Source organism: Colossoma macropomum, unplaced genomic scaffold (assembly GCF_904425465.1).
Source record: "Colossoma macropomum unplaced genomic scaffold, Colossoma_macropomum, whole genome shotgun sequence".
Lineage (NCBI taxonomy): Eukaryota > Metazoa > Chordata > Actinopteri > Characiformes > Serrasalmidae > Colossoma > Colossoma macropomum.
In genome coordinates this window covers 3,697,873-3,720,537 of record NW_023494784.1, presented here as the reverse complement: position 1 = coordinate 3,720,537, position 22,665 = coordinate 3,697,873, and the positions used below count along the sequence as shown (strand labels likewise).

The 22,665-nt window shown below is 39.2% G+C and overlaps 1 protein-coding gene across 3 annotated transcripts in view; it reads left to right on the top strand.

The window, feature by feature from the left end:
* lrch1 (leucine-rich repeats and calponin homology (CH) domain containing 1) overlaps positions 1 to 22,665 on the top strand; it is a 98,923-nt gene that overhangs the window by 56,342 nt on the left and 19,916 nt on the right. For 2 of the 3 annotated variants that reach the window (XM_036576065.1, XM_036576057.1), the window contains exons 7-16: positions 1,080 to 1,167; positions 2,072 to 2,177; positions 5,719 to 5,804; positions 6,545 to 6,612; positions 7,234 to 7,296; positions 8,858 to 8,935; positions 9,687 to 9,723; positions 17,925 to 17,981; positions 18,227 to 18,296; positions 20,745 to 20,858. In XM_036576065.1, the coding sequence (XP_036431958.1) occupies positions 1,080 to 1,167; positions 2,072 to 2,177; positions 5,719 to 5,804; positions 6,545 to 6,612; positions 7,234 to 7,296; positions 8,858 to 8,935; positions 9,687 to 9,723; positions 17,925 to 17,981; positions 18,227 to 18,296; positions 20,745 to 20,858 (767 nt within the window). The remainder of the gene's footprint in view (positions 1 to 1,079; positions 1,168 to 2,071; positions 2,178 to 5,718; positions 5,805 to 6,544; positions 6,613 to 7,233; positions 7,297 to 8,857; positions 8,936 to 9,686; positions 9,724 to 17,924; positions 17,982 to 18,226; positions 18,297 to 20,744; positions 20,859 to 22,665) is intronic. The other variant, XM_036576073.1, reaches the window with a different exon arrangement.

The following is a 22,665-nucleotide window of genomic DNA, read 5'->3' as shown; positions in this document are numbered from 1 at the left end:
TAATTTGGTCGAATTTGTGTAGCTACACTCTCAGAAATAAAGGTACTAAACTGTCACTGGGTCAGTTCCCCTCTTGTCAATGGGGTGGTTCCCTCAAGGCTCCATCTCAGTACCTTCAGTCAGGGAACATAACTGAACCATAATCCACTGAAATGATATGTTCTAAGCTGTACTGACTCCACACACCCCGTCTCGTCTCCAGGCTTTTATTTTACTGTTCTGTTTTAAAACATTCGGGTTATGAAAAGGTACAAATACGAACTTTTCACCTGGAAAAACTTATTTAAGGTTCACAATCAGACCTTAAAACCACTGTTGGAGCTTTGAGGGAACATTTACACTGTTTGTACCTCAATGAATGAAAAATGTACCTGAACCTTTATTTCTAACAGTGTAGTTAGGTAGGTGGAAAAACAGTTAGTAGGCTGTTCTGGGTCCATTTTCGATCCCAGCAATGTATAAGTGCCCCATTAATATTAATAAAGGGGCAAGGTTTGTAAGAATATATAAAACTTTTTATATTTGTTTCTATATTCTGTGTACGAAAAAAATGTAAAACAATAGGCCTGGTTTAGCTTTGGGGTAGCTTAGCTGTATTTTGGCTAGCCTACTGCACAATATGTATTAATGAATAGTCTATAACTTGCTTGTAAACAGCTAGTAAAATAGCTAGTCGACAGTGAGCAAGTTTATGATCACAGTCTCTCTTGGGCCTAATGAAGTGTTTATTAATGTACAGATGTTTATACAGTTTCCCATTAGCCTCACGCTGTGACAGCCTGTGCTAACCCAAAGCTCAAACAGCCACAAAGCCCAGCCAGCAGTACTGCATTTCAGTTTCAGCTCGTAGTCTTCAGGTATGGTGTAAGGTATCGTCTCAGACAGTGGAAAAGTAGAGAGACGTTACAAGGGAGGGAAGAATGAGGGAAATTCAGGTCATGTGTGTGCGCTGGATCATCTCAGGAGAATCGTGTTAATAGACTGAGAGAGAGAGAAGCAGCTTTCTTGTCTGTGCAAACTAAATGTTCCCTTAACTCCTTCTCTCTCTCTCTCTCTCTCTCTCTCTGTCTCTCTCTCAGTACGGAGGACATCGATCAGCACAAGAAACTTGACAGTGACTCCGGTGTGGGCAGCGACAACGGAGACAAACGCCTTTCTGCCACAGAGGTCAGTGTGTGTGTTTGTGTTTGTTTTCATTCAATTTTGGGATGGAAGTGTCCCCACTTTGTAGTAAAAACCGTATGTTAGGATGATTGAAGGCTGTGCATGGCCCAGAGAAAAACAGGACTGACCTACAGGACCAACAGAATGCTTTTGCCTTTAGTAGAGTGCTTTCCTAACGTGTGTATATTTACATATAGATCATATCTGTGCTTTATGTATGTTGTTTGCCTTTGGCTCATAATTGAGTGCATTTGACATGCACTCAATAATCCGATCATAATCTGATTTCTGCAGTTATCCGATTATTCAAATGGTCATGTAAACGCTGTACTCCGATCTAGAGATCTGATTAAGAAATCTGATAAAGAGAGCTGGATTTTCAGAGTAATCAGATTTCTCAGTGCATGTAAACTCTTACTCTGATTTCTTTCGGTTTTCTCAGTCTGCGCCTGCGCCAGAACTGAGAAACCCGAGAGACTGCGGTGCCAGAAATAAGCGAGCAGCGTCGCCGCGAGACGCAGCAAAACACTTTTGGAGCGACTTTGAAACCAAACACATAATATTCTTCATCTTCTAGATGATGTATGTTAATATTTACAGGTAAAGTGGCGCAATGTTTTAAAAAAAATCGCAGCATGACGTTTTACGCTACGTTTACGTCTCGTCTTCTTCTGTGAGTTTATTGGCTGGTTGCAAAGCAGAAATCTGATTACTGACTGACTCATGTTGACCCAGAGTTTCCCCATTATCTGATTACTCGTGCATGTAAACGTGTTGATTGGATTACTGACAAAATCTGATTTTCTGCAGTTATCGGATTATTAAGTGCATGTGAACGCACTCAGTGACTCATAATTAGTATAATAATGAGTGTGTGTGTGTGTGTGTGTGTGTGTGTGTGTTTTAGCCGTCTGATGAGGACAGTCTGAGTCTCAATGTGCCGATGACCAATATCACAGAGGAAGACGGAATCAGCAAAGATGACTCCACTGAACATATCAGCGCTCTAACAGGTAACCAGTGTCAAAAAAGTAGTCCATTACAAGTGACTCATTTCTTCTCTCAAACTGTGATGGGATTACTTTACTGAGTACTTCTTGGAAAAGTAATCTCATTACTCATTACTTCAGAGTTACTCTCTAAGATCCACACAAATCTTTAACAGCTGGAAACCCAACAGTTCTTTCAGTACTTTATTTAGAAAAAATAGACGATCACAGTAAACATCAGCCTACAAAACAGTGACATGCGTTTCACTTGTGAACAAACACATGGTTTTTGTACACTTCACATGTTAAACATGTATTATCTGTGAAAAACCTGTGTTTACATGTGAAAAAATGAGGTCACATGAAAAAAAAACGTGTGATTACCTGTAAACGTCAGAACAAAACCTTGTATGTCCATTTTGACGTTTTTCAGTTTTCAGTTTCAGCTCTGTCAGACTGTTGTTTGCAGATTTTTTTGGGGCGACTGAAATATTGGGGATCACACACTATTCAGCTTTTCAGCTGCTGCTGAACCGAACGGAGCCCACTGAACTCATCTGAATTCACTGAACTCTCGCAAACTCACACAAACTCTTGCGTTCTCCCGTCACTAGGACACGCAAATAAACAATCGTGGAGCTGCTGCTGCTGTTTTCTCTGCCGTTTGTGCTGAAACAGTAAAGAAGCAGCAGGTAAACATGTTGAAATGAGGATCATGGATTACAAATGTGATCAGTTTGGTAATACTTTAGTTTTAAGTGTACTTTAACTCAGTTGTGCTTGAGTTTTTCAGATTGAGTCGTTGACCAGTTTACACTAGATTTAACTCAGAGTCGGGTTGGAAAAATCAAACGTTTGATAAACTCTGACTGGTCTGAAATATGATCAGGAGGCCAAAAATCTGAGGCTGAGCCCCTCAAACACAACTCGACTCTCTCTCCAGCCCTCGACTCCGACTGACCCTAGAGCCGACCAGCTCAGTCTCAGACAGACTGTGAATCAGGGCTGAAATCGGGGTAAAGGTCATGTAGTGGAAGCCCGGCTTAACAAGCCTGTATGTCAGTGCAGTTTTACACAGCATTTGGTGGAATTGGTTTAATCTTGTGGTATTTCAGCACTAATAAAAACTGGAAAAAAAAAAACAAAAATAAAAACTAAAAAAGAATTTTGTTTAGCAGAAAAGTGATTTGTGTTCTGCCTGTTCACATGTTCAATTCCGTTTTTACTACAGCTGTATTTCAGGCACTGAGTCGACAGCTTCCCACAGTGCCTACTAGTGGATTTATCAGTCGGCTTGTCTAAGGAGCCCCTGGTTTCTAGAGGGACGTAGTTCTGTGATGAAATGTGGTTCTGTAGGAAGTGAAAGGAGTGGAACAAAAACATCCTTTAGTCATGCTGACACACAGACCACTGATCCTGAAGAAACACAGTCATTCTACATGTGTGTGTGAGTGTGTGTGTGACCCAGGTTTGACCTGAGGGCGGGACCAGGAGAGGAAGTGCTGATACACAACAGGAAATCAGTGTCAGCACACAGAGAGAGTTGTGGGAGGGGTGCTGAAAGCTGTAAGGTGAAGTAGCAGAACTGCAGAGTAACTGTTGAGGTACTCGGAGCTCAACCTGATCACAGCTGCAGGTCAGCAGTGTCGTCTAGTCTGAAGTCTAGTCTAGTCTAGTAGTGAGTATACCGGAACTGTTAGCAAGACGAGCACAGAGCAGAGTAATAAAACACACAGCTAGCATCAGAACTGTGAAAAAAACAGAGACCACCCTTAATGTATTTAATTTAAAAGGAAAGATAGTGGAGTTTTCAGAACTGATTAAACACTACAGAGAAAATGTTCCTCCTAACAACCACCTGGAAGAGCTGGTAGACACCAAAACTGCCCCCATCAGATAAACAGCACTGAAAGCTTTCATCTCTGAGAGAGAGGAGAAAATCAAGCTGCTTCAGATCTGAAAACATCCACAGGTGTTTCTGTCCATCCTTCCACTGTGAGAAGACGACTCAGCGCTGTGGGTCTGAAAGGATGTGTAGCTGATCAAGAAGAACCTCACTGAGAAAAGGAGATGGACACATCAAACAAAGAAGCTGAACAATGGACTGACCACCCCAGAGTCCAGACCTCAACACCACTGAATGTGTTTGATTACTTCAGAAAATGATCAACCAGCTTCTAAGACTGAACTCTGGAGGTGTGTCTGCAGATTCTTTGAGGAACTGAAAGTGAGAATCCTGAAAAGAATGAAAACTGGAATAACGGTGAAGAGGGGGCACATTAAATACTGAAAAAGGTGGAATTTACGTTTTGAGACTGTAATTTTCTGTTAAATGTCTTTTTTTCCTGATGCTGAGAAATGAATAATTTGTACTTAATGAATGTATTGATTGGAAACTGCAGATATGAAGGGTCTCTGACATTTGCACAGTTGTGTCCATAAAGACCACCTCATTAACATTACATTCATGGTGTAATTTCACTTCAGCTGAATGGTTTGTGTTACTGTCTCTATCTAGCAGAGGTGTGGACTCGAGTCATACGACTTAGTCACGAATTTGATGACTCGAGACTCGACAAAATCAAAAAAGACTTATGACTTGACCAGTGACTCGGACTTTGACTCTGACTTGCGCCTCATGACTCGGAAAAGACTCAAGACCCAAAGTGGAAGAAACGTGGAGAGTCAGACTGCAGACGGGACTCTACACAGCCGCTTACTTTTCATGTGAATCGAGTCGTTTTCTGCCGTAAATCTGATCTACAGCACCGTCGTCAGATGTCTGTCACTGTGTTTACGCCCAGCTTATTTTATATCGGAAGACGAGTGAAGCGTTTACAGTTCAAGTTCACCTCCATGAGCTGGAAACAAGGGAAGCATCAATAGCATCATTAAGCCCTCTTAAACTCCAGGTTTACAGGAGAAACTTACCAGGCGAACTGACCGTTTTCCTCATGGTAGCAAAACAAAAAACAGCTCTAATTGATCGATTTGATCAGCTTCTGCAGGCACAAAGAGCGCAACACCCTCCGGATTAAATCACTGTGAAGCACCAGTAAAACTTATATTATCCCACTTACCCATGTAAAAATATTCCCTGTCTGAATAAGGTTTTAGCCTTAATACTCTAATCTGCACAGCAATAAAATGACAGCAGGATGCGCAAGTTTGTAGTGGGTTGTATTTTCTTCTAATTTAGCTGTTGGCAATCACATGTAGTTCCATACACAGGGGCTGTGATTTTCTCAGGGTAGGAAAAAAGACTGAAATGTCAGAAATAGAGAGGAATCCAGCCTAACAAACTTCAGTTCCTATGCTGATAGATGCTGGATGGAGCAAGAAGTTGTCCTGTAGTTCTACAGGGGAACTCAGCACTCCAAGGAGTTTTTTCCTCAGCATTGTTTTTTGCTATTTTCTTTCCCACTGCAGTCACGATTTCACTGGAGTTCCAACGCTTTTCCTTCTGCGTTGTTTTATGCTCTGGTATACTGTCAGCATCAGTGAAGTGAATCTGAAAATTTAAGCTTCTTAATACAACACAAATATTTACATGTGTTTTCTGTAGCGGACAGAAGCCCCTCGGACTCCCTGAAGGAACCGTATAACTGCAGAGACTCAGCCCTCAGCTCGCGATTTGTCAGTTATATCAAGGTAAGGAACATACACATCACATGTCTTAGACCTATCAGCTAACAGGGACGCTGAGGGGGCCACAGCGCCTGTTACTACCCTAATTCCAATGCCACCATTAATCTATCAATTAACTGATACTGAAAATCCACTGCCCCCTTAACTTCACTGCCACCCTAAATCCGCTGCCAACTTGAATTCACTGCCACCTCAAATTACTGTTACCTTAAATGCACTGCCACCTTAAATTTAATGATACCTTCGGTTCACTGCCACCTTAAATTTACTTTCACTTTAAATTTACTGCCACATTTATTTTTTGAGCGCAGAATAGTAATAAGGAGAATAAGATTATGCAGAACAGTAAGTTGGCTTTTAATAAAGCCAAATTAATAAAGGTGAAATTATCACCAGCACTACTGTTTTCTGTTCAGATTATAACAGTGTGAACGTGTGCTTTATAGCCGTAGGCTGTTGCACTGTGACTAGATACCATACATGGTTATCAGAGTTGTTGCAATGTGACACAGTAATGTGATGCGGTATGATTTATAATTGGGTTATAGTCAATAAAATTGGGAAGCATCCCACAGTTTGTGTGTCGGAGGTTTCTGGAACTGGTATGGCAGTGTTGGGGGGTATCAGTCGCTCTGACAGGCAGGCAGTGTTGGACGGGTCCATTGTAATTGCTAACCGGTCAGTTCCTCACTGTGCAGTCACGTGACAGAGTGCAGCTGGAGATGACGTGTTTGTGTTTGCAGGGTCGAGGAGGCGACTTTGACGAGCCGCTCAGGATAGAAGAAGACAGTAACTGGGCCTCGGAGCAAATGTGAGTTCTTTTTCTTTATTCTAGTCTTTTATTCTGCGGTCATCCTTCCATCTAGTCACGCCTGATTGCCGTTTGCTCACTGCTAATATTACATGCTGTTTAGTTTGAAGTGCTGAACAGATGTGCTTATATAGTTATGGTGCTGCTTTATATCATCTAAATGAGTTACGAAATGTCCTTAAATGGAGCGTTTTGTTTAATATTGTTGAATTGTGTACAATTTTCACAACAAAAGTGAAATTTGATAGAAATTTATAGAAATTTGACAGAAAATTTCCCCTCTTACTTCAAATGTAGTAGTCGATCTAGGCTAATGTAGCTAACTCATACTTCCACTTTTAAGGAAGTCAAATTTTGATTCAGTACTCATACTTTGTTTACGTATATTTTCTCTGGACTGTCTCCACCCCTGAATTGATGGGATATAGACTGGCATTACTTGTTAGCTACATTAGCCTCGTAGTTCCAGTGCTAACAATAAGAACTTCAAACACTAAACATCTTAGCTGATTAACTACATTTGAGTTAATGTGGGGAAAATAGTGTAAATTAGATTTTTGCCAAATTATAACTTTAATAACCTCTGTATCAGTTCTGATCACATGACTACCTGACCTACAGGTCGAAGGTTGATATGATCAGTCCTCTGAAGGAAGCAGTGGAGATGCTGCAAGACCCTAACAGGTATGTGGGGTCAGCGGTACATATTTTCTTTCTTATGTCATTACTGTTCCTCTAATTAAATGTGTTATGGTGCACTTAATTTGACCAATGGATGCCAGACAATAAACTCACAGAAGAAGACGTGACGTAAACGTAGCGTAAAACTTCAGGCCACAGCTTTTTTTTTTAGAAACTTCGTACCACTTTACCTGAAAATATGAACGTACATCATCTAGAAGATGAAGAGTATTTAAATCCTTCATTTCGTCAAGCATGTATTTGGTTTTAGTATCACTCACAGAGTGTTTTGCTGCGTCTCGCGGCGCCACTGCTTATTTATTTCCGGTACTGCAGTCTGTTTTCACACATGCTCAGACTGAGAAATCCGAAAGAAATCAGAGTAAGAGTTTACAGCACTTAGAGATCTGATTACTGAGCTTAAATCCAGCCTCTTTATTGGATTTCTTAATCAGATTTCTAGATCCTACTCCGATCTAAGAAATTGGAGGGCTGTTCAAATAACCAGTATAATCAGGTTACTGCAGAAATTCGATTATGATCAGATTATTAAGTGCATGTAAACACTTAGTGAATTCTTAGTGTAATTCACCCAGTGAATTCCATTATTTTTAGTAATTTTTTGCACTTTGGCTGACTTTTGTGATTTTTTTTAATCATTATCTCAGAAACTGAGTGTGCAGGTGATGTTGGAACTTTCCTTACTGTTTCTGTTTTGCTGTGTTCAGCATATCAGGTTGTGTTTTCAGGTGGTATCAAACCTGTAGGCGAGAAACCTTTGGGTACTTGACATGAACAGATTGCAAATCTTTTTCTTTCCTAATATTCCTCATAGAAAGTATGAAAAAGTTCCACCTGGCTAATATTTTTACCATATATATATTATACGAAGCTAAGCTTGGTTCCTTATTCGGCATCTTTTTGTTCAAATTTTGTTCTTCCTCCTTAAATGAAGCAGCCTTTACATTCTGGCACTAGTACAGGTCCCTAAATATAACTGCTGCACCATTTAAGGTGGAACGGGAATTTCGAAAACGTTTCAGCTTTGTCTCATACATGCATTCCATACACGTGTATCTACGACTGTCAGACGCTGCTGGAAATTTGAATTTGGGGAATGTTACAGTCATCCGTGCTTCAGTACCAGCTGGTTCAGAGCTTGTTTCACGTACAGTGTGTCTAGTGTCCATGTTGGACTAAGGCTAACCCTGAAAGACTGGCCATTTATTTATCTCTGCTGCCTCAGAAATAAACTGGACTACTTCAGATGCAGCGGACTAGACAGCTGGAGGTGATCAAGGGTCTGATGGATTCTCATTTTCATCTGAAACATGTCTGAATCATCCCTTTGCTCAGACATTCAGCTAAAACGGGTTAGCATTAGTGTAGTTTGCACCGTTTGTATGTAACATTATCTGCACGGTTATGACAACTCATAATTTTTCACTCACTATTAGTCCCTAATTATAATTGTGTGTTGTGATGTAATATTTATTGTACTTAACTTTATATGTTAAAGAACAGTCCAATATTTTTCTGATTTGTTTTGTGCTTTTATTTTCAGGGTGAATATGAACTCGGCGGATTTATCTGGAATTAAACTCTACCCAGTGGAAATGGTCACCGTAGATGAGTCTCTTAAGTACTGGAAATTATTTCTGTATACACACACTGACCACTTTATGTTGTGTGTTTGTAAATTTCTTCATTTTTTACAGCTTCTGTTAATTCTATGAAACCTGAAGGTGTAGAGCACCGGCATCATAGTTGATTCAGTACACATTTATCTGAAACTATATTTATTTTATAGCATTGAAAACAATTATTCCTACCTTACAGACTGTAGTCCGTCTGTTTCTCTGCATACTTTGTTATCCTGTTCTTCAGTGGTCAGGACCCCCCATGGACCCCTCACAGAGCAGGTACTATTTGGGTGGTGGATCATTCTCAGCACTGCAGTAACACTGACGTGGTGGTGGTGTGTTAGTGTGTGTTGCGCTGGTGTGAGTGGATCAGACACAGCAGCGCTGCTGGAGTTTTTAAACACTGTGTCCACTCACTGTCCACTCTATTAGACACTCCTACCTTGTCAGTCCACCTTGTAGATGTAAAGTCAGAGACGATAGCTCATCTGCTGCTCCTGACCATTGAAGAACAGGGTAACAAAGTATGCAGAGAAACAGATGGACTACAGTCTGTAACTGTAGAACTAGTGCAACTATATGGTCAGTGGAGCTGATAAAACAGTGAGTGTAGATACAAGGAGGTGGACTTAATGAAGTGGCTGGTCAGTGTATGTTATTATATACACACAGTCAACTTCTTTTTTAATGTAATATGTAGTAATCACCCATTTGGATCATCGTTGATTCATTCTTTTTTTTTTCTCTCAGTGGCCAGGAGAGTGATGACGGACAGACCACACCAAAGGTATTGTATTTCCTGTGTGGCATGTTTCCTGTAGGTGTTTGTGTGGTCTCTGGCTGTGTGTGGCCAGTCTGTGGTCCTCAGAGTTCACTGAATATTCCTTAAGTGAGTTCCTCATGTGTCAAAGCTGAAGATGATCTTGATCTAATTTTCATATTTTTTCAGAGTTTATTCTTCAGAATTGCACATAAATACACATTTGTCCAAAAAATAAAATGTAATGTAAACATTCCCACTTTACCCCAAATGTAGTTCATCAGCCAAGACATGTTTAGTGTCTGAAGTTTGCCTCTTTAGTTTTGCGCTGGGGCTGTTGATTTTTCAATATTTCTGCATATTTAAATGGTTAAGGTGTAAGCGAAGTCATTCAGAGTGGTTTGGTGTTCACAGTGGTGGTGATAGGAACCAGACGTCCACCTCTAAAAGCTCCCTCACAGAAAGTTACTACAAGAAGTAGTTATGAAAACGCTGCCTGATCTCTGAGACATTGTTTTATGATAGTTTTAAGAAGGTTTTAGCCTAAATCATTCATGATGTAGAGGTACATGCAGTAAAGTAGTCCCCAAAAAAACTTATTTTTTCAGATTTTCCACTATTTTACCATCATCAACATTCCATATAAAACATAAAAACTCATGTAGGTTCACTGGTGGTTCTGGATAGTAAATAAAATGTCTATATTTGTGTTGTAGTCATGGTGACCTCTGGTTCCCGTCACCACCACTGTAAAGAAATCTGAGTCTCTACAATTAACCATTTCACACCAAACCACTCTGAATGACTTTGTTTACATCTTAACTGCTAAATTATGCAGACATTTTAAAAAGTTTGCGGAATTCCTCTTTAATTAATCCCTAATAGATTTGCTTTTGTGGTTTTTGACATTATATGACACACTGTTATTCATAATCATGGACTAAAGTACATTGGCATAGCTAGAAACAGTAGCAACCACCTGAACTTTGTCCTCTTTTAGTCCATGTTTGGTGATAAAAGTATGTCATATAGTCTAAACTAGTCTATTAGAGGTTACTTAACGACTCCACACTGTTTGAGGCAAGAGATTTAGGCATGCGGTTAGCGGCTCTCTAAGTGGTGGGGTGTAAGCTTCCATTACGTATTAGCTTTTGTTGTAGTGCTTGTGTGTGCACTCGGGATGGAACGATGCTTGCTTTGATGTATTGATCTGCAGGTGGCGATTCAAGTGCATTGATTTTAGATTGTTGGAATTGATTATAATCAATAACAATAAAAGGCATTTTTGGCCAAAACAGGATTCTCAGGTTATTTTTAAACATGAAAGTTAATAAAAAGGCTGACGTTTTTACTGTCTGTATTCCTCTCCTCCATTTGTGTAATAATTTTTTTTTTTTAATAATTCTGAATCCAAAATAGTTTCATATTAATCTGACCTAATCTGATATCAGATGTTGGAGAAATCTTCAATTTCATGATGCATTGAGTTGTTTCCTGTGGAAACAGAAATAAAGTGAATTAGTGTGTGGTAGTGTGTGGTAGTGTGGTGTGAGGATTTTGGAGTCTACTATGGACTGAGATCCATACTGTGTGTTTTAGAATAGTGTGATGGTGTTTTTCGTGTTAACGCTAGTTTTTCATGTGATACTAGCTTGTTGAAGTTATATGCATATACAATATGTTTATATGCATATAGTAGGGTTGGGCGGAATAATGGTAAGAAGGTATTCCACGATCTCTGATAGCAAGAGGTCAGTGGGCCACTGTTGGTCCGCTGATGGCAAGGCTGGCGGTCCACTTGTATTTTGCTCAGCATTTTCCGGGAGGCCCACCGGTGTTTAAGCAGAGTAATAAACAAAATTCCAGTTATCCTCACTCAGTTTCCACTCACAGTCCAGTTTACTTTCCCTCTTTCCTTTAGTTATACTTTGTAAATTAATTAATCCAGCACAGTGTCATCAACCACATTTTCTATAAAATCATTTTACATTAGGTCTCGTCATCAATATGATATTTGTCTTAGTTTATTTTCTAAAATAAAAGTCTCTGCGCATTTAAAATCTGTTTGAGGAGATTAAAAACTAGTTAGAGTTTGTGTGCAGGACAGTAATCTGGGCGGTCTGAGGGGGGGACCAGCAGTGGCAAACAGTCAGTGGGATGCCGACCTTATCAAGCCAGGGGACCGATATATGCTGCTATCTGGGATATTTAAAAATGATGACAGTGTTTCAAAATTATGATGTGTCAGATTTCTATTCCATGTCTGAATGGCTAGTTAAACACATTCTGTCCATTTATAATTCAGAGGGGTCACTGACTGGTGGTGTGGGAGCTCACCGATAGGTGAGGGGAAAATTCAGAGCCAAGAAAAACCTTAAAAAACAAAGCATGATAGCGGCTCAGCGACGGCTAAAAGCTACACAGCACAAAACAGTTTGATTTCAGCTTTCGCTCCAACACCGGTCACTCGGCATTGCAATCTCAGATATCCTCTATTCAGCTGTCATTTTAGCCTCAGTTAGCTGGAATCAGGGCTGTGCTGTGTTGTGTAGCATGTTTAGCCAAAATGCTACAATCCCAAACACCACAGAGCAGGTTTCATTTAGGCCTTCAGTCACTCACTCAGTCACAAAACCCTCAGATTTGAGCACTGTTTCACATTTGGGTCATTCTACAGAAACGTCCATTTTTGTGTCCCTAGCGTTTACAGATATATTACACTTAAAAAACATATTAGCGTTACAATTTATTTATATTTTATAGTAAAACAGTACGTTATTTTAACAGTTACACCTTCTCGAGCCTCAATTTAGCAATATTGGTTTTTAAATCAATTATCTAGAATTCCAAGCACCACAGAAGAGCTCGTCCTCAGTGTCATGTGTGAAGGCTGAGGCCATATTTTGAAGAAAAAAACGTTTTTCTTCAATTTTAACTACAATAATCTGTACATGACTGTGGAATATGTAAGTTAAATGACAAAGAAAACAAATGCCAAATAAATATTATGAAATATATAATGAAATGGTGATCCCCAGGAGTCGTGTCACTGGTGTTACTGCGTAACAAAAAATCTCTTATTTTGTAATAAAAGTCACACTGATGACATCACTCGACTTCCTTTTACCTGTTTTCTGAGGATCTATGAAGAAAAGCTCATGGTGAGTCCACTGTGTCTTTCAGTTATCAGAGATTTTCTCATTTAGCTCATGATTTCATATGAAGCTTTTAGCTGAAGTCACTGGTGTGACCGACTTTATTCTGAGGTAACTGAGAAAAAATAGAATACAAATTTTTTTTCATTAAAAATGTCTCTGGTGTTTCTTTCTTATGTGTAACACCAATGAGGACCAGTAACACCAGTGACTCCTATGGAGAGATAAAGAAGTGGACGTTTCTATAGAATGACCCGTTTAGCACTTGTTAGCTGGATGGCTTGAGATTCATTGAATGACTAAGATCATGCACTGTGTTCACTTATTTGGTGGCAATGTAAGTGAACTAAAGTTTCAGATTATTTTTGATTTTGAAATAAGGCAAAATGAGATGCCACAAAAGTGGCAAATATGCTTTTACATCACTTACGACGCTTTTACTCCCCAAACCTGGTTACACTGTATACTGTATTAATATTTGGAGATGGTTTGAAGGCATGAAACATGTGGATACCGCCCAACCCTGGAGTACAGCTTCACCTCTGAGGCTGTTTCAGTCCCAGCTTGTGTTTTTGTGTTGTGGTTTGAAGTGTGTGATTGATTTGTGGAAGCTTTTTGTGATGTTGAACCCCTCAAACCCAGGCTTATTATCTAGTTATTAATCTCAGGACTTAATATTCAGTAACTACTAGGGCTGCAATGGATATACAATACAATTTAATAAATCTGATAATAAAAATGATCATATATTATATTATAATAGCATTTTATGCTACGTAGTACGAGGAAATATTGTTTATTGCTGATGTTTTTCTAGTTAGCGGGTGGAATTGGACACGACTAAAATTGGGGAGAAAAATTTGGTAAAAATGTTAAAAATTATTTAATAATTAAGTTTAAACATATCTTTTTATGTATATTTTTCCCAGACAGCAGCTAGTTCTGGGCCAATTTTGGCTTTTCTATGTGAGTGTTGGTTGAGTACCAGGTAGATGTTAGGCATGCGAGCCACAACAGGGCCAGATCCTGGACAGCTTCATACTGTTTTGCCATGTGTCTACATTTGTGGGACAATTCTGGCATGAATATTGTGGACCAACATGTAGTTGGGCCAGATTGGGGCCAGATTTGGGCCACATTCTTTAGTTCTACTCACTTTACAGTGTGTGGGCCAGATCTGGGCTGAGGACCCAGCCGTATACTGGGCCAGAACAAACCAAGGATGTGGCCCACAAGTGAACCAGACAAATTTTGTTAACTGGGATGTATGGCTATAGAACAAACAGATATCTTGATGATTTGATGGAATATTCAAAAATAAAAGTGTTCAGTAGTTGCAGCCCTACTAATTACTGTGAATGATTCAGTGTCTTCTGTGAAGCTGATCTATAAATGATGTAGTTAAGCGATTGAAGAGCTGCAGTGTGGACCCTACCTGGCAGCCTGTAGTGTTTAGAGGGGGGTAGTGGAGTGTAGCTGTGAGGAGTTGTGAGGTGTCGTTGTTGTTGAAGGAGGGTCCTGATGAAGGCTGGGAGTTCCAGAGGAAGAGACAGTACATTCTAGAACGGGCTCGCCTGGAGGCCCAGCTCGCGTGCCAGCAGTACGCGCTCCACATGGCTCAAGAGGTAACACCTGGAACCCGCGTTCTCGACTGACCAACCATGTTCCAGTTGAGGAACTATGTTCTAGTCTGAGCATCCGTTACGTTTGACCCATGCATCTTCATAAAGCCATGACATCAGTCAGCGTTTTGGAGAGTGATGCACCGAAATTTCAACCAACAAAAAACATCGGGAGTAAAAACGCAGTGAATTTTTGGCCAAAAAAACAGACCAACATTAAATGACTCCAAATATAACATTTTATGAATAATGATTGTTTTTATTTGTGGTTTAACCAGAAAGAATAAATATAAGACAATAAATAAACATCATTTACGTAATACTGCAAAAAGTAACAAAAATTGGCAGTTTTTGGTTTTAGGCTTTTGAGCTCAGTGTTATAAATTTGTGATCTGGTTATGATTTGATTTAATTTCAGTGCATCACTAATTTGGGATCACATGGTTCATTGTTATGAGTGTGTTTGTGTTCATGATTTGCTGCATGCAGTTAGAGGTCATTCCTACTTATGAAGCTTTCATGACACCTCATGGCCCTTTATTTATCATTATTTTGAAGTCAAACATCGCACTGCCCAAAACGTCCTGTCTAGCTCCGTCTTCAGCCTGATGATGTGGTTGAGTGTGTGTTTGTTGTGTTGTGTGTTCACCATCAGGTGATTTTGCTTGTGAAATACAGTAGACGCAGTAAAAGCCAAAGATTTGGACACAACTACTTACAGAAGAGATTGTTTGTTTTTATTTTTTGTTTTTTTACCATTTTCAACATTTCAGAGTAATACTCTGATTACTCGAATACTCTAATACTCTGATTACTCTAATACTCATACTCTGAATACTCTAATACTCTGATTACTCGAATACTCATACTCTGAATACTCTAATACTCTGATTACTCGAATACTCTGATACTCTAATACTATGATTACTCTAATACTATGATTACTGTAATACTCTGATACTCTGAATACTCTAATACTCTGATTACTCTAATACTCATACTCTGAATACTCTAATACTCTGAATACTCTAATTACTCGAATACTCATACTCTGAATACTCTAATGCTCTGAATACTCTGATTACTCTAATACTCATACTTTGAATACTCTAATACTCTGATTACTCAAATACTCATACTCTGAATACTCTAATACTCTAAATACTCTGAATACTCTAATACTCATACTCTGAATACTCAAATACTCATACTCTGAATACTCTAATACTCTGATTACTCTAATACTCATACTCTGAATACTCTAATACTCTAATTACTCTAATACTCATACTCTGAATACTCTAATGCTCTGAATACTCGAATACTTATACTCTGAATACTCTAATACTCTGATTACTCTAATACTCATACTCTGAATACTCTAATACTCTGATTACTCTAATACTCATACTCTGAATACTCTAATACTCTAAATACTCTGATTACTCTAATACTCATACTCTGAATACTCTAATACTCTAAATACTCTGATTACTCTAATACTCATACTCTGAATACTCTAATACTCCGATTACTCTAATACTCATACTCTGAATACTCTAATACTCTAATACTCCGATTACTCTAATACTCATACTCTGAATACTCTAATGCTCTGAATACTCTAATACTCATACTCTGAATACTCTAATACTCTGATTACTCTAATACTCATACTCTGAATACTCTAATGCTCTGATTACTCTAATACTCATACTCTGAATACTCTAATACTCTAAATACTCTAATGCTCTGATTTATGTTTGTCTTGGAAACAAATGTTAAGCATGTAATCATAAGCATTTAGAGCTAATGTATGCGTTCAAGCTGTTGGTTCAAACTTTTTGACCAGAACTGTATGTTTTTCTGCCTCACTGGACTAAACTTGATTGAGATCATGCTCATTCAGCATCATCAGATTAAAATCAATACTTTACGTAAAATCATATCATAGTTAAAAGTCCAAAAATGAACCAATTACAAAATTATTATCTCTGATAACATCCTTCTTTCTTATTCTTTCTTATTCTAGAATTTCAGTCATCTCTATCAAAACCACCATTATAATCTGTTTGCTCTTACAAATTAGCTGGAATTTTTCAATCTTTGCAACTTAATATCTCCTCTAGAATTAAAAAAAAAATCTTAACAGTTTTTTCTTCTCTTATGAAGCAGCTGAAGAATGAAACAGAAAGGATGAGGAGAGGGGAATGCAGGGGGAGGAAAAAAGGAGAGAGCTGGGAGAGAGAACAGAGAGGTGTTGAGGGAGAGAACAGGGCCTCATTGTGCCTCATTCACAGCGCCGGGCGGCTCTGAGCTGTATCACCACAGATAATCAGAACACGCTCAGAAGCAGCTTGTAGACGCTGACATCACACTCTGTTTGTTCATGGACCACATTATAGTTACGTTTCTGTAAATCAGTAGGTTTAAGTTCAAATGAGTGATAAAAGAATGTCTTTAATTAGCAGGTCTGTTCAGACCAGAAGAGGAGTTTGACAATTTAGATTTTTTTTATTTTTAATAACCATTTCTTTCGCTCTTACAAACCTGCATTTTGGAGTCTTTGGCATTTGGTTTATTTTTTATAATTTCTTTTCTTCTTGCAAACTACCAAGAATTTTTGATTTTTTTAAATACTTGTTTATGTTCAATTCTGGCTAAATCTTAAACTGAATCTTAGAAATTAGCTGGAATTTCAGAAAATTGTTTCAGAAATTCAAATCATATGTTTTCTGTTCTTATGTTTCTGCACTTAATACTGTTTTGAATTTTAACCATTTTAACTGTTTTAACCATTATTTCTCTTCTTGCAGACTACCTAGAATTTTTAAATTTTCAATAAATATTTCTTCTGCTAATTTCTCTTAACTACCTGGAGTTTCTGAATTTGGGAAATTTTAATCACATTTTTTCTGTTTTGAGTTTTTGAATATTGGAAATATAAATGTTCTTATGTTTTTTCTAAATCATTTCTTCTTTCAGACTATGTAGAATTTTGAAATACTGGAATTTGAATAATAATTTCTTCTACTCTTACAAACTATTTGGAATTTGATCATTTTTAATAGTTTCATCTCTTCTTACAGAATACCAGGGATTTATGAATCTGGAAAATTTTAATCACATTTTTTTCTATTTTGAGTTTTTGCAATTTTTTATGTAAAATTTTATTTAATAATTAATAATTAATGAATAAATTCATACAAAAATAATTTATTTTCTTCTTGCACACCATTTAGATTTTTTTTAAAAAGTCTTCTAATCTCAAAAACTAGCTGATTTTATTTATTTATTAAATTTGCATCATCATCTTCTCTTTCACACTTTGCCTGGGTCAAAGAGTCGGTGTGGCCTGTTGGTAAATCTGTGGTTGACTGTAGTGTTTATGTGGGTGAGTGTAGAGCGTATGTAGCTCTGGTGACCTGCAGCTTCGTTCTCTGTGTCGTAGGCGGAGATGATGTGCCAGGAGAAGTCGAACGATCATTATACGCATGAAGTGCACAAGGTAAATCTTTAGTGTCATCAGGTCCTGCTTAGTTTTTTGTTTGTTTGTTTTTATTTTTCACACCATATGAAAATGATAAACATGCAAAAAATTTAATTTACAAATTAATTAATAAATACTACAAATTAGCATGTTGTATTGTTTTGTAAATAATTTTTTTGATGTTCAGTAAAATTTGTAAAAATGTTCTCTAAGTTCCCCTTGAGAGAAGTTAACACTTGTTTGTGTTGTACCACACATTTCAGAGCGAAGCTCAGACCCCGGTGTCCTCGCCCCCCTTCAGCAGCCCCCCCTTCGGCCTCAAGCCCAGATCAGGTGAGCAAAGACGTTTATAGTCCAGATTAATGCACATGCACTGTAATCATTTATTCGGATCCCACTGCAGATTGAAGGCTCAGTATATTATAAAAAGATATGTTTATATTAGAGCTTATGACCTTGGGCCGTTAGCCTTGGACACTTCCAGAGAAGCTCCCCCTTCAGTGGGGGGTCAGCCTTCCTTGTGCTTTTAGTGTGCAGTCCAATCAGTGGAGTCTCTGTACAAACGTTTAGAGCTTCTCCAGCTTGTATCACTAACACCTGCGGCAGCGTTTGCACTGTTGTCCATGCCCATGTGTTGACATGTAGCATTAACAGCTAGCATTAATGTTAGTCATGCCCATTTAATATGTAGCATTACTGACTATCTTCAGCTATGCTATTCCAAGCTCACTTTATTAGAAACCCCTACCTTGTAGCCACTCTCGGGCCACTTTATGAGCTCCACCCACCTGGCAGGTCTACTATACAGGTGTACAGTTAGAGACTGTAGATCATCAGAATTTATCAGCAACCCTTACTGGTCAGTTTCTGAACAGATGGACTACAGCCAGTGTGCTGTAGGCCTGTGACGGTAACAGAATCCGCTTATTTGGGTAACCACATGCAAAGCAAAGACAGACATAGCAACACTAATAATAGCAGCGCTGGTCATTTTGTGACAGTTCCTAACACTGGAGTGGACGAGGAAGGAAACACAGTGATAGCGTAAAAGCTGAAGCTTAATCTTTGTTAAATAAAACGTCGGTCACCATGATCGTTATTACAGTTGAAGGACACTTTACAATGCAATTTAGCTTCATGCAGTTTCATGTAAAACCAGCCTTAATGTAGGAAATGACATAACTGTGTGGGGAAGATACGGAAGCCCTGAAGGGCCGTGGATTTGCATGTGTTTTTTTTCCTCATAGCAAGTTTTTTTTCTTGAGATTTTGAGTGATTTATATCATCATGACATAACAAATGTTTTCTCGAGATCTTGAGGTATGCCATTATTACATTATTACGGTAGCCACGTTTCTGACTAACAGCTCAGTTGGAATAGTTTAGTCCGATTTAGGCCATTCAGACAATTTCTATCCTATTGATCGAGGTGGGTAATTCTGTAAATAATCCGTTAAATAGAAGAATAATATCCGTGTAAACGCCTGTATCTGATTACATTCCCTATCGGAAAGTTTAAGTCCGTTCTGATCATGTTCGTCGTGTCATAGTGAAAGTTTATACCGTTCAACATGGCGGAGCAGAAACTGGTCTGCAGAGGAGACGAAGTTTATGCTCTGATCTTTAAAAGACGGCGGTGGGACGGACTCAGTAACGTCACGTGAATGAATCACGTGCATCATCAGCACAAACTAACGAGCAGAACGAGCTTCGCTGAGAAGATAATTAACTCTGATCAGCTCTCAGCTTCATTATTAGAGCGAGACGAAGGAGAAAAGGGTGAGATGAGCTGCTTTTCCTCCGTTTACAGGCTTTAACTTCTGTTTGGCGCTGCTGCCATGGTAACGCTGAATGATGGCACAGTGCAGTGGAAAAAAAGCACATCAATTCCGTTCTGAGCGTCACGTTAAGGTCACATGGCCACGAATCGGATACGTATCCGATCTAGGACCACATATGAAAGTAAGATCGGATTTGTGTCCACACAGCTCTGAAAACATCAGATCTGAGTCACATTAGGGCAGAAAATCGGATTTGTACCACTTCAACCTGGTAATGTGAACGTAGCTTAAGTGGTTCTCGACGTGTGCGTATAAATTTAGATCGGATTACTTGTTGTGAGCTTGTAAACGGAGATTTTCCATCAGAGTGTTGAGTAGAGTGAACATAAACACATCAGTCTTAATCTATAATCGGGTTGGCAAAAATCTTTTCATGTAAACACAGTCAGTGTCTCTAGAATACAGATGAAAATAACTCGTTATTATGGAAAAACAGAGTAAAAAACATTCAGATCAATAGTAGCAATATTAGCGTCTTGCTATGGTGGGGGAGTTACTTTGGTAGCTCAGCTAATAATCATCGTGAGGCTCAGGCCTAGTGGACTGAGAAGGTAGGGGTTTCTACTAGAGTGGCCAGAGAGTGTAAATGGAGCAATAACAGCATGCAGTGAAGTTGTTATTGTGAAAAGCTGCTAACATTTAATTGTGGTGATTTAACATTTTCTGTTATGTTGTGCCATGTTTACATGTAATGCCCTGCATCCCTTTCTTATCCACTGTTTTTATCCCTTCATCCTTCTCCTAACCTGCTGCCTGCCCTGCACTCTCCATGTGTTGCTGCTTCTGCGCTCTTTGTTGTGTCACTGCATCTCTGACTGCTGTTGCTAACCCCTCCCCCCTTTGATTGACTCCTGAAACTCCTCCTTGTTTCCTGTGTTTTTTTAATGCTTTGGCCCCTCCCACTTGCCCTGGTCCTGCCAACACGAAATTCCGCCTGTAGCTCCACCCTCTGTCCCTTGCTCGCCCCCGCTTTGTCTCAGCCCCCTTACACAGGCCACGCCCATCGATAGAGACACGGCCAATAGCCCAGCCGAGGGAGGCATGCCGAACAGTGGTAGGTCCGCCCATTTCTTTGGCCCTGTCCAATCACAAGCTTCGGAACAAATAAATCTCTTCGTAGCTGCTCACGTGATTTTCACGTTCCTGTCTTTGTGTAACCGTCTGAAGTCTGGAGTTCGTTCTCATCTGCCTGCGCTGATCTGCTGATTTTTATGATCCTGCTTTCCTTTTAGAGCGAGATATATGGGGGGATATTGATGCCTGACTGTTTATGTCAGGTTTGGTTGGGTTCTTTCATTTTTTGTCAGTCTTCGTTCATGTCCACATTGTCATAGAACGTTTGTCAAGCTACAATCAGGTTCAGACAAAAAAAAGGGACGTATTTAGCTTGGGACATAATTTTGTTGGGATACGGCAAAGTTCAGCTAGAATTTTGTGGGGATATGGTCGATTTGGGACAAAATTTTGTTGGGAGACAGTTGTGTTCAGACAGAACATCGGCACAGAATTTTTGCCGAGTCGGGTTTGGTCAGAATTTTGTTGAGATTCAGACAGTTTATGGCAGAATTTTGTCAGGATACAATCGTGTTCAGACAGAATTTTTTTTTGGGATACAGTCAATTTGAGAATTATTGTCAGGATTTAGTATAGTTCAAACAGAATTTTGACAGGATTCATTACGGTTCAATCAGAATTTTGGCAGGATACAGTTGATTTGGGACAAAATATTGTCACGGTGCAGTTAGATTCAGACAGAATTATGTCAAGATACAGTTGGGTTAAAACAGAATTTAGACAGGATACAACTGGGAAAAACGGTTTTGGTCATAATTTTGTCGGTTTGGGTCAGTGTTTTGTCTGATTCAGTCAGTTTGTGAGAATTTTTTTGAGTTACAGTCGAATTCAGACAGAAGTTTCTCAGGGTACAGTTGAGTTCAGGCAAAATTTTGCTGGGATACAGTTGGGTTCAAACCAAATTTCGTCAGGATTCATTATGACTCAAACAGAATTTTGACAGGATCCAGTCGATTTGGGACAAAATATTGTCACAATGCAGAATTTTGTCGAGATACAGTTGGTTTTGGGTCAGCGTTTTGTCTGATTCAGTCAGTTTTGGACAGAATTTTGTTGAGATAGTCTGGTTCAGACAAAATTGCGTCAGGTCTACTTTGATAGAGGAAGCTCTTTGGGCTGTATTCAGGTTTGGAGCACAATCTGAGGCCCCATTAAGGCTCTATTTCACTTTCATGCTTGGGAAATGTTCTGCAGTGTACTTGCGTCATCTTTTTGAAGTTGGTTTGTAGCGGCCACTTTTACACACACACTCACAAACGGGCAGTGGAGGGAATGTGGAGGGAGAGAAGCGTATCTGGAGCTGAGATTTGTTGTGGGAGGCTGAAGCTGGCTTTAAATGGAGTTGTGTGTATTTATAGTCCTGCTGTGTTCGATTAAAATAAAGAGATCAGATCTCTGCAGAAAGGCTTTCTCAAATAAATGACACAGTGAACAAACCTCCTGATCATCATACACGTCGTCATAGATGAGCGATCAGTTTAGGTCGTTAGCTGAGCGTTAAGCTGTTGGCTTTGTGTCTTTGGCTGTTTTTATGCTGACCTCGCTGACCCAGCTGCCAGAGGCTACTGCAGTCGATGAGTGATGACATCACCGTCAGCCAACAGCATAACTTTAGAGGATAAACAGACGTCGGGCCTAAAAAGTATTTGGACACTTCAGCTGTTTATCTGTTGCCAACGATTCTTTAGGTTTCCTGATTAGCTAAAAGAGGTGTGTTATATTTGGGATGGAGGTTTTTTCTTTACTAAAGAACCCCTGAAGAACCGTCTTTTTTAAGAGTGTAGAAG